Raw genomic sequence first — 13,011 nt, forward strand, 5'->3', positions numbered from 1 at the left:
AGTGCGAGTGTATGTATCACTCCGGAGGGGTCCCCCGCCCGGGCCGCCATATGCCACCCACCCAGCCGCGGACAAGAGGGGGGCGGAGGTGACCCTTGGCCGCCGAGCGAAGCCACCAGTTGGCCCATTCTCTCAGTCGCACGCCGGCCGGGCGCCATGTTTAAAGTCCCACGGCTGTTTATCTAACAGGGCGATGAAGGGAGCTGCGGGGGGGGGGGGGGCTCTCAAATATGCCTATTCTCTCCACAGTGAAAAATAAGGCTTTTGTAAACAAAGGCCGGCAAACTTCCAGTGCAGATTATTTCATATTCATGTGTAGTCAGTATGCAGTTATTTTATTATTTTCTGCAAAATGATTCCCAGAGGGTCTTTCAAACCCAGGCGTGGTGTAAACTACGGCCCGGGGGCCATATGTGGGCCGTGAAGCTTTTTATCCGGGCACTGCAAATTTTTCGGCCACTGCAAAAGTTTATTTTGCCTTTTTCTCAAAATGGGGGTTCCTGGAGGTATGAAATTAAAAGATGAACAGGAAAAAAAAGAACTTTTTGAACTCTTTTTGGCACATTGTTTCTCCAGACACCAAAAATGAAAAACAAAACCAAAAATGGTCCCATTCTATTGGAATGTACCCTTTTAATAACAGCTTTGCAAAATATTTGCCTTAAATTAATTACTGACTTTAGTACTTAAAAATAAATATCGATTTATCTAAGGGGGGTTCATCAAATGTGTCAGTGACACTGCACATTCATATAAAACCCATAAAAGGAATGCAAAAGTCGCAATTTAGCAATAAGTTGTTTCATGTTCTAGTTAATTTACTCTTAATGTGAAAAGAAGTGTTCCCCCATATTAAATTTTTCTTGACTTATCTGATTTATTTGATATAGATGATTCCTTTCCAGTAAAATATTTACAGTATACAGTAGGAACGCTTTGCTTTGCAATTGTAGTCACAGATCTGTTGGCACTATGGTGTTTTTTTTCTTCTCCCGCATATCAATAAATAGCCGGTACTGTCTGTGGTGCTGAAGTGCTAAATCCAAACAATTGCCAGGTTCAAATTATTTGCTTTTCATCAGACAAAAATGTTTTAAACCCACGGCAGATTTTACACATCCATAAACCCATCACCTACTGTCCAGTCTTTGACGTGAGGATTTAGCTGCACTCATTCAATCCCAATTACATACTTTTTTTTTTTTTTTAAGTCCAGAGGAATCCTTGGTACTTATTTATATTTTTAATCTTTCTTTTCCCCCCAATGAATATATATATATATATATATATATATATATATATATATATATATATATATATATATATATATATATATATATATATATATATATATATATATACATATATATCCATTGGGGGAATATTAAATATATGTGTGTGTGTGTGTGTGTGTGTGTGTGGGTGTGTGTGTGTGTGTGTGTAATTTCATATTAAATTATGAAAGTATTAATTACTCTTCCACAAATCAATCAATTCAACCAGTTTAATATATTTTGAAAAAAGCTTTGAAAAGTCACAAATATACTTGTGAAACTGAAAAAAAAGGCACTTATTCAATTTTGGAATTAAATAACGCTAATAATTTTTTTGTTTGTTTCCGCAAATATTTTGCTTAAATTTGCTTTTTAAAACCGGTCCCTGATTCCAAAACGTTAGAAGACCCCTCCTCTGTAGTGTATTAAGGCTGTTCAAGAAAAAAAAAAACATTTCTGCATGAGATTTTTCAATGATGAGTACAGTGATAAAAGCCAGACTCCTGGAAGTAGAATAAAAGGCCAACAATTCCAACGCCGCATCGGAGGTTTTCAATAGATTCCGCGCTGATGACTTTGCATTCCAAGGAAGCGCCACAAGTCTAGTCCGTAGCCGGGCTCACTTAGCTTGACCTCCCGACGGCACGACTCACAACTCCTACCCCGGGCCCTTCGTTTATGATGTCACAAAAAGAGCGTTCGCGCTCGGAATCCAGCCGTACGCGGGCCCCCTCCCCCGCGGCCCCGCTCGTAAATGAGCGTGTCCAATCTACCCACTGCGTTTCATTTACAGCAGGCCACATCAATCAGTGCGCATATTTTAAAGGGCAGGTCCGCCTCACTGGCAATATGGCACCAAGAAAAAAAATGGAGCTGTTAAAGTCAAGGACCTCACACCGCAACGCCCGTTCACGTAACATCGCCGTCCCGCTGATGGACCACACCGAGTCCTGACGTTGCCCTCGAGACCACACAGTGAGACCTGTTAGGACCGCGAAAGACCCCGTACAACCCGGCAGGCGGCCGTTACATGACTTTCGAGGAAAATCCATCACCTAACCATTTTTTTCCCGTAAACTAAGACGGCTAACGGTAATTCTCTAATCTAAAACAAACAAACATGTATGTTGCATTAAATCCCAGTTCCAGTGGACCCCCGGCTTACAGCATCCTTGTCCTACGTTTTTTTCATGTTGCGACGTGGAATATTGAGTTTTTTCGTCCCCTCTTTATGGCTCTGCGACAAAAACAACTGTCATGACCTTAGAGGCTTGGCTGTATTTGTGTTGTTTAGTCTCCATCTGCAGGCGTTTTTAGGTAATTTTGAGTTGAAAGTAATCCAGAGTATTTCTTTGTATTTCTCCCATACAGTTGCAACTTTTGAGCATTATGTGGCATTTGGATAAAAATAAAAAGACTTTTTTTGCTTGACTGGAGCGCAACGAGATGGGCCGGCGCCACTGGAGACTTTTGGAGACTCCAACCAAACACAGAACGAGACCCTGTAACCGCCCACCCAGCGCGCCGAAAAATCGGGATGATAAATAAGATTTTTTGCACTTACCAGTCCACACTGAGAGAGCGTCGCCTGTAGGAATGTGCTCGTTCCGACGTGGTTTTCTCAACTTTGGCTGGACGTTCTTTGAGGGAGAGACGATGGGTAAACTTGGAGATTCCAGACTCCAACCTTGCAAAAGAAAGAAATGAGATAAATTACTGTTTTTTGTTTTTTCTAAAACCCTCCTGTTATGTTGTGGGTCAAATTGATTGTATTGAAAAATGTAGAAGAAAAAAAATTACCATATTTTCCACAGCATACAATGACTGCATTATTACACACAGTCTCAATTATGGGGTGTTTTTACGTACATAACCCACACAAATGGGTGCACACAAAAAAAAAAAAGTGCACACAAATGTGCAACGGATTGCAGGGCGCACTGTCAATTTTTCAGAAAATGAAGCCTTTCATTTATGCCTTATGCTACCTAAAATATGCAAAACTTAATTTGCCAGTCTCTTTCTTTCAGTGTTGTTTAATTTTAAACATCCCAATGTGTTATGTGATTTTTTGCTGTTGTTGTTTTTGATAAATTAGGCATCAGAGCCGATTGAACCCTGACCGTTAAGGAACGAACACAACAGTTAAATCTCCATCTTAACGGGGACATTTGAGCATGCAGGAATTTAAAGTATGAGACTGATTGAACATATAAAAACAATTTACAGAATTCATTCTTATGAAAAGTAGCCATTGTTCTCATTTTCTAAAATTGACAATGAAACGCAACCATTTAAATCCTCAAAAATTTTCATTTTTTTTTTTTTTACAAATGAATTTTCCTTCAACAACGGATAAAAGAAAAACAGTCATTTAACTGTGCACTTAATTTCTGTATAAATGATGATTTTCAAAAGTGACTGGCACATTCCTTTGACCTAATTTGCATACCATTGATTTATTCCTAAAACAATGTTTGACGTCGTGTTAATAATTATTAACTATTTATTGCCAATTCTCTTTAAAAACTCACTTCTGCGTATGGTTTGACTACATTCGCCGAGAACCCAACTTAAGACATCAAGATTTGAGCCATTTCTCCTAACAAATAGAGTGCCGTTTGATTTACTGCCGAGGCCTTCGAGAACAGCTAAAAACTTTCGTTTTCTTCGTCAGTAATTGCGAACTCGAAAACAGGCAGCCGAAAAAGTCATAAAAGTTGGACATTATTGATGACAGAAACGTAACCAAGACAAGGCAGCGCCGCAGAAATCATGTAAAGTACTAAAACACATTCGAACGGCAAATTATTCAATCAATGTGAAATATTATTGTCGGACACGCACGTCTTTTTGAAATATATTTCCGATGAAGTTACTAAACAGTGCAACAAAGCCAATGTTCCCAGAGGACGTGTGAGGTTGCAGGGAGAGTTGTAGACGGTGTCTCGTTTTTTCCAAATCATTTTTACAGGAAAAAAAACACACACACTCACAAATACATGTTAATCTACTTGACTTGGTTGCCAATGTTCCAGTTTTACTTTGAGCAGAAAGCAAGACGGGTAGAAACGAAAAGTAAACAAACGTTTTATCCGTTGCGCATGCTAATGTTGTGTTTCTCTGTCCAACAACCAAGTATTAAGTCAGATGGCTATCCAACTATGTCCTCTAACTATATACTCCGTTCGAGCACTTATCCCAAACTTTCGGCATATTCTGCTGATGAATCAAAAATACGCAGTGTATATCTAATGTGTTCCGTGACCAACTATTCTCTCAAACTATTGTATTGGGAAGCAATGAAATGAAAATGTTTGGTAAATGAGAAACGCTTGGCCAAAAACCAAAACAAAACAAACAAAAAAACGTACATTCACATACAATAGTTAGCTAGTTAGCTGCTAGCGACAACGTTGGACATTTGTGGAATATCATAAATAAAAGTGTAACTAATTCGGTGCTTCTCAATTATTTTCTGCAAAACCCCCTCCCAGGAAAGAAAACCTTTTTGTCCCCCCACCCCCATTCCTTGCGCTAACTCAGCTAGCTAAGACGATCATCCATAAAAGTTGTATGAGTATACCTAAAATTGGATCCTGCAATACAAAAATATCCTAAAATTGTTAGCTACTTTTTACAATGTTCATATAGGTTACAGGTTAGTCTAAATCTGAAAAAAGGTGTAAAAAAATATGATGAAATTACACTTCACAGTGCAAAAACGAAGCCTTTCACTGGGGTCATCCGTGCCCCCCCCCCCCCCCCCCCCCTTACTTGACCCGCTGAAATTTGCATCATTACAACATAACTTTTCAGAAGTATTGTTTCAAAAACCGAAAATGTATTTGTATTATTTTTGGCTAAAGATTGTTATCTTTGTGTTCCTAATGTTGTGCTTTACAAAAACATATTTGCTTAATTAATCCTCCTGGTATGTTGTCAAAAATGGACCTATTTGAAAGTTAAAATAAATGGTAAATGCAGTTTATCATTACAAGATGTCCGGATAATCAACATATTGATCGAAAGTAGCATTTTTATATATTTTTCCCAATGCATTTTTCCTTAATTTTTGTTTAATCATGTTTTTATTTCTATTTGTTTTATTTTAATTAAGAAAAAATGGCAGTTTTGACATTTTTGTTTACATTTATTTTTTCAATTAATTTTAATTTAACTTACTCGATAAATAAGTCAAGGTGACCCAGGAAAAAAAGGACTCACAAGATTTGAAAACATATACAAAAAAGACCCCAGATCCCGATCCTGAGAAATGTAACGCTGGATAAAACGACATATTTGATTTGTACTACCGCATAGGTCAAAGTGACGCAAGTACAAGGTTGTTTGCAAACATAACAGGGGGGTTAAACAGAATATAATTTAAATGACCAAAGTGGCGCCTTCTAATGCGCGTTAAGTCCCTCAGAAAAAAGCGAAGAATAGTTCCACAAGTACTATAAATAACTCAGCAATCTGCAGTAATGAGTTGGATTTTTTTTTTTTTTTGCACAGGATAAAGAATATATGACTGAGATTACTGCTATATTTTTTTGCCTACGTGTTGCACTCAAACGCGCATTGCTCAAAGAGTTATAACAGTGCGGCTAATGATGTTATTTATTAGCCTGCGTTTGGCATTTTACATTGCGTATTAGCACTAAGATACAACTGGGAGAAGCGTGAACCAGTTTGAGCCCTCTTTTTTTTCAAGCGTAGATTCTTATGTGCTTTTTTTTTTCTTTCCCGGGATTTTAAACTAAACCCTTCTGAGAATATGCTTCAAACGCACACTAGCACCTGTTTCTGTATAAAGAAGTTGCAATGGGTAGCTTTCTCATTGAAATGACCTCATAGGAAGGCTTATCTGTTTGAACCACCCCCCCTGCCCCCCCCCTCGCAAAAACTGCTTTCTTTCCCACTCCCACAGCCTCTCCGACTGACCCTGTGCCAACGTCTCCAAAGACTTGCTCGACCTCAAAGACAAAGAGGCATATTTTCCAGTATGACTCACATAAATGAGGTGTGGGATTTTCATCAGATGGCAAAAGAACCCCTAATTGGTGGTATTAAGTCTGGACTCCTCCAAGGGTTTTTTAATTAAATTAGTACCGTCGGGCCGTGTTAGCAAGCTACCGCCGTCCGCGCTAATGCCCCTTGACATCAACGGCGGTTTAAAAAAACACAAATTATAAAGACGGGGCATTATTTCGTCTCGTCGACGGTTATCATTAATACGTGTCTTGGCTTAGGGTCGGCTGGAAGTTTGGCTTGGGACCAAAAGTTGCATTAAGGGCGTCGGTAATACTTCAAACAAACATATGGCTCAAACGCATGACAATAGGATGATGACTTCAATGACAGCAGAAAATATGGGATCGCCACTTCAAACACGGAGACAAAAATGAGGGTGCAGGGAATCCCTTTGAGGGCTTTAGGGGAAAACGGGACTTGTGAAGCAGGTGTGTCGTAGTGCAGGGGGATCTGCCTGAGAGACTCAAACCTGGCACCGGCCCAAGCAGCTGTCCCGGGCCAACAAGAAGAGCGTAATGATGCAATCGCCTTCCAAGAGGAGAACGCGCCAGTTCAGTACTTCGAGCACACAAACTGTTTTTGACACACTGATGGCCGAGTCCTCGCCGATTTATCACAGTTTTAAAAAGATTTATAAACTGATTGATGAAGATCCTAAAATGTACTAAATCCTTTACAGGGTTATGCAATTTGACCCAAATCGAGGTCATCGAGTTGCAATCCATTCGTGCACTGATTGGTCCGCGTCACGCCGGGGGACAAACACGTATCTTGTAGGAGGACCCGTGACCTGCTTAACTGATTGTCTAGCCAGTCTTGTCCAAGCTGTTGACTGCAGACTACAGTACCTCTGAGTGGTAATCAGATCATCTTTTAACCGATTTTATTGGAGGATAGAAACGCAACACTCGTTTGAAGGTTTGATTTCTTTTTAAAAATATTCAAACAAAAAAAATGAATACCGATTTAAAATACAGTTCTAATGTTACCTTAACCTTCATAGCTTACGCTTAACTTGCTTAAAGCTATAATCATATATCTTGCCATTTTTAGGTGAAAAGAGTTAATACGGCCACCGGTTTACGAGATTAATCCGGTTGGGCTCGTAAGGTGTTAATTAGCTGATGCATGTAAAACCCCAGGTAGAAACATCAAAATTGTAAATACATATTAAAATGCTATCAAAATAGTGTAGTAAGTGCTATGTATATATAAGATACACATATACAATTAGATAACATCATAAATAAAAAAGATTTATGTAAAATATTTATTGACACATCTAATAAATAGCACATATAACATCGGATAGACAATTTTTGACATGAATAGTTTATCACCTACAAAGTCGGGATCTGAATTATTTCAAATTTTTCTCAGGCGTGGAATCCGCTTAGTATTATTCTTGTTGTGCGAAAATGAGCAAAAACGTCAATTTAATCAGCGCATTCACCCAGCTCCCTCTCACGCTACACAAAGGCATCAACGGTGCACTTTGACCAAGCTTTAGCCTCACTAACCCACTTTCTTTGAGAATGCGTGACATTTGAGAAAAACAACAGGTACAACGTCGTAACTAACTTCCAGTCGATTACCTTGAACATAAGACGAACGGGCGAGCTCAGTTTTGCCGTGTCTCTAAAAATCCGCCTGAACGTTCACTGTATATTTTGAAAGGACATTCTTATTTATTGAAAGGAAAGACAAGCCTCCATAGCGTCTAAGATTATACAAAGGCTTTACTGTTTAGGAACTAATTCCAGCGAAAGCACCAGGATGCTACATATTTCACTTATCTGCACTACGTGATCTGTCTGAGGTCGAGATTTCTCCTAACCGCTGATCTTATTTCATATTATTAAGGGACACCATAATAAATTATAAAGGCAGACAAATACCTGACCTCGTTTCAGCAATTATGGGCAATGGCCGCGGACCTAAAACAACAAGTTTGGAAAGGAGGGAAAACAAAGCTTTATTGCCAGTAGGACTGGAACAGGCCAAAAAAGAACGGAGGCGCCTATCAGTAGGACTGTTAAACGCAAACGCGACCAATGTTCATACGTGCGCGCGCGCGCTTACAAAAACAAAGTTCAATTCAGGAACGTAACCCTCAATACGTTTCATTAGGCCAACAAAAAGCCTTTCAGTGGTCCAATCATAAAAGACAGCAGCCAGGCTATGAACATTGCTAATTAAAAGCGCTCAAAGAAAGCCTTGTTTTCCACATGCCATACCCATCCAAAGCTACGTGTTTCTCCCCACCCCGGCCCCCTCCCTTGGATTGAATTCTCACCATTAACGCGCACTGATATGTTTTCGAGCCAACGGCGGCGGTAGAGCATCTTGAGCAGCCTGAGGAGTGTCCAGTTGTGTTACGCTTCACCGATGTTGTTTGAGAATTTGGGTACATTTACTTGATCAGCTGCGGAGAAGGTTAGTGAAGAAACGATCGATTCAGAGGCTTTCGAAATTCATACAAATACAAGGAGAAAAATCTATTCTCAAGTGGGCCGGGCAGGTAAAATCACGCTATAGATCTTAAAAACAGTGTCAATTATACATAGTTTATTTTTTCTTTTTTTTTTCTATTTTTTCGTTTATGTTTTCTTTTTATTTATTTTTATTTATTTTATTTATTTATTTTTTTCTTTTTATTTATTTATTTATTTTTATGCATGACGGCCAGGTCCCAATTCCTTGGGAGTAGTGGGGGGGTTATAGGTAAAAATATTGTTGAAAAGTAATAAATAAATAAATAAATAAAAATAACTTCCTTTTTGGTCCCATATATAGCCTAAGCATTTTCTAGTCTAAGCATATAGAGTTTTTCTAAGATCTTTTTTTCCAGTTGTTCATAAAGTACATATTTTGTACAGAACACATGAACTAAATTTCTAGATTTCTAGCGCTCGGCTTACTTGCCCCCCCCAAAAATTAAACAAAATTCCACAGGCTTTTTTTGACTCACAAAACAATAAATTGATTACCAAAGTAGTTCCTAATCTCTTCAAACAAAAATACTTAAATAAAGACAAACATTACTAAAGAAAGAAACGGTGTGGCTCACCGGGAAACAAATAACTTTCCATCTCTTGACCATACAACAACAGAAATTGAAATGAATGCTGTTCACAGGATCATAACAATAAATTATTCCAATGCCGCTAATTAGCTCCTACAACATAAACAAATCATTCAATAAACAAACACAATGAAGAAAGGAAATGTCGCAATCAAAATATGAGCTTGTACAGTACAATTTATTACGTTAGAATAAAATGTTGCTGTAGTGTCTCTTTTCGAACACTGGGTGGCACCCACCCAACAACAAACATGACAGAAGAAGCTGAAAACGCACAACAAAATCAAGATGTCATATCAATAATTAAATCGAATAAGAAATACAAGACTGTTTTTAATACAACTCCAACCAACGCCATTTCAAATCCAAGACTTGTTAAATATTTAAACACAGGTTCAATCTTATCCTTTTATTTTTTTTTGGTTTCACGATTCACTGAATAATCTGGCGAGCCGGATTAAACCTTTTGTGGACAATATTCGGCCCGCAGGCCGTATGTTTGACTGTTGCACCCCCTACAAATTGTTAACAAAGCAGCCCATCCCTAATATATATATATATATATATATATATATATATATATATATATATATATATATATATATATATATATATATATATATATATATGCGCAAAAATTCGTCTTGAAATACGCTGATAAACCAAGCCAGTGAAGCCAGTGACAGATCAGAAAGCGGAGTATCGAAGCATTTGAAGTCCAAGGGCAAAATCTCATTATTCCACTCTGCCACGGGTAGGGTTGAGATAATAACCTGGATGTAATTTGGAAGGAAATGTTTGGGAGTCATATAATAGTTATCACAGCGGCGAGAAACCCCCTGCAGAACATTCCGCATGATACAATGAAGTTTTATTATCCAAGATAAACTCAGTAGAATTCCAAGAAACTAGCACACAGCGTCACATGGAACCAACAGCCAATCACATGGCAGAATCACCACAAAAATCTTCGCCTGGCCTCTTCTCCGACCAAGAAAAGCTGATAAAACTTTGCGGAGCCTTGACTCTAACTCGCGTTTTGCGTCCAGGCCCCGCCGCGGAGTATTTCCGGACCTCTGGCCGGCCGGTGAGACGGCGAGTTAAATCTCGTCGCAATTTGCAACGAATATGCTGTAATTTAACGTCTGCTTAGTTAAAGTGGGTCTCCTTGTGGATTTCGACGCCGGCTTTCCTGGCCCGACTGAGGTGGACCCTCCTCGGGTATTATGATTGCGGCCTTGAAAAAGCCCGAAAGAGAAACACGCGGGGCACCCCCGCGCTACCCGGTCCAGCCACAATTGAGGACGGCGTCAAGATTCCAATCAGAGCCGAGCCAGCAGACTGTGGGGATGAGCGTACGTGTTTTGCATTTCATGTGAGGTCCGAAGGGCTCTCTTTAGAACAGAACATTTCGGGGAATCCGGTTACAATTCAAACAGCTCATTCAAAGTCAAACCTCGGGTTTTTGGCAGGAATAGATCCGGCTTTCGTTCGGGAAAGACGGTACCTTAGCGCTTAGGACGTTCGCTTGGCTTTGTCCGAGGTGAAACGCGTGACGCGCGGTCCGGTGCCTTACTATAAACACGCGGGCGTTTTAGAGCTTACGTATCGAAGGGGGAATGTCTCTGCGCGTCACTACTAATGGTCTTCCTAAGTGCTGGAGGAGATGACATCATGCTGCTCATTTCCAATCTTACAAGTTCACCGAGGCGTGACGAGAAGGAGGCCTCCGATACCGGGAACTTCAGAGAAGAACGAAAAACCGGCTCCTGATAACCTGCGAGATTTATGGCGGTGGAGGACGAGGATGCGGCGTCCTTGTGAGGCAGATGGATTCGGGGGAAGACAATTGCGCTTTATTTAACGCATTTCCAAATGATAAAACTGGCGGGTGGGTGGACCAAACCGGAGCGGTTTATCAAACCTTGAGATTATTTCCGAAGGGGAGAAAAGCCTTTCTTGTTGGAAAGGATGTAAAGCAAGTCTTGTGACGCTGACTGGTTAGATTTACACTTCGTTTAACCCCCACGAAAGATGCCAAAACAAAGTAGCGTTTCGGATTTGAGTTTTCGAAAGTCCGGTAACGATATTTGTTCTGGAGATCGATCTTGAAAGCACTTTTTAGACGTTTCGTCTCATTTTTAGTCTGTCCTATCTTGGTTCAGGATTCATTTGGGATTTTCTCATCTTATTTTGATTTATAAAAGAGCTAGTGCTGGGCCAAAAAAAATAATACCTCTATTTTCTTCAGTCGTTTGACAGTTTTAATATTAAATATTAAAAAAATACATATATATCTATCTAAAAAGGTTTGAGTTATTTATTTTAAATTGTTAAATCGTGCAAATATACAGAAAATACTGAATTAAAATACTTTTTAATGTAACCTTTTGCGTAACATGTTTAATTGTTAAAATTAAGATAATAATAATATTAATAATAATAATAACTATTGATAACTATGATTTAGCTCATTTTCAAATGCCCGCTTTTAATATGACAAGTTAATCGAGATAATTTGGTCCATTGCCTGGTTCTAATTAGAGCCGTTCAAAATAATTGGTTTATCGCCAATGAATAAATCATTAAATTAATCGACATGTATTTTAATAATCTAGCAATTGTTTAAAGCCATTGTTTGACTTTTTATTTTTTTAATCCTCAGATTTCACCCTCAACAGAGTAATGATCTTTTTTGTAATCTTTCATGAATAAAAGATTTTCCTTTTTTTAGGGGGGGGGGGTGATCTAATCAGTAACAGAATCTTGACACACTTTCATACAGCATAAATTCTCATCTGATTACTCAATTAATAGAAAGAATCATTCTAAAAATATTTGCAGTGACCACATATATACTGTATGTGCAAAATTTGGTCGATTAAGGTCACAGTCGGCATTTCTGTGATTGACGTGACGCCGGCCAATAGCATATCAGCATCTCAGTGACTGAGACCGTGACTGTGACCTTAATCGACCAATAGCATATCGGCATCTCCGTGACTGAGACCGTGACTGTGACCTTATAAGAACAACAGCATATCGGTGTTTCCGTGACACGCGAGAATAGTTATTTTTGTTGATGCAGCAAAGCGAAAAAGATCAGTGCGCACACTCTGACCGGCATGTTGGATTGTTCGTAAGACAAAAGGTTTGTGCGTAAGAGGAGGACAAAAAACGCCGCGGTCCACGTTTGTAAGATGAAAAATTCGTAAAACAGGGAGTTCGTAAACCGGGGGCCCACTGTGTGTATATGTGTATATATATATATATATATATATATATATATATATATATATATATATATATATATATATATATATGTGTATATATATATGTGTATATATATATATATATATATATATATATATATATATATATATATATATATATATATATATATATGTGTATATATATATATATATATATATATATATATATATATATATATATATATATATATATATATATGTGTATATATATATATATGTGTATATATATATATATATATATATATATATATATATATATATATATCACGATAGGGTTACAATTAGACTAATGCGGAAAATGTTGCACACCATTTGCGCTTTTCGCAATAAAAAAAACTATGGC

At 38.4% G+C, this 13,011-nt stretch overlaps 1 protein-coding gene across 3 annotated transcripts in view; it reads right to left on the bottom strand.

Moving 5' to 3' along the window:
• ankfn1b (ankyrin repeat and fibronectin type III domain containing 1b) overlaps positions 1 to 13,011 on the bottom strand; it is a 136,238-nt gene that overhangs the window by 35,375 nt on the left and 87,852 nt on the right. For all 3 annotated transcript variants that reach the window (XM_088439874.1, XM_088439873.1, XM_088439875.1), the window contains one exon: positions 2,839 to 2,961. In XM_088439874.1, the coding sequence (XP_088296000.1) occupies positions 2,839 to 2,961 (123 nt within the window). The remainder of the gene's footprint in view (positions 1 to 2,838; positions 2,962 to 13,011) is intronic.

This window comes from Hippichthys cyanospilos, chromosome 17, assembly GCF_059441005.1.
Source record: "Hippichthys cyanospilos isolate Australia breed blue-spotted pipefish chromosome 17, RoL_Hcya_1.0, whole genome shotgun sequence".
Taxonomy (NCBI): domain Eukaryota; kingdom Metazoa; phylum Chordata; class Actinopteri; order Syngnathiformes; family Syngnathidae; genus Hippichthys; species Hippichthys cyanospilos.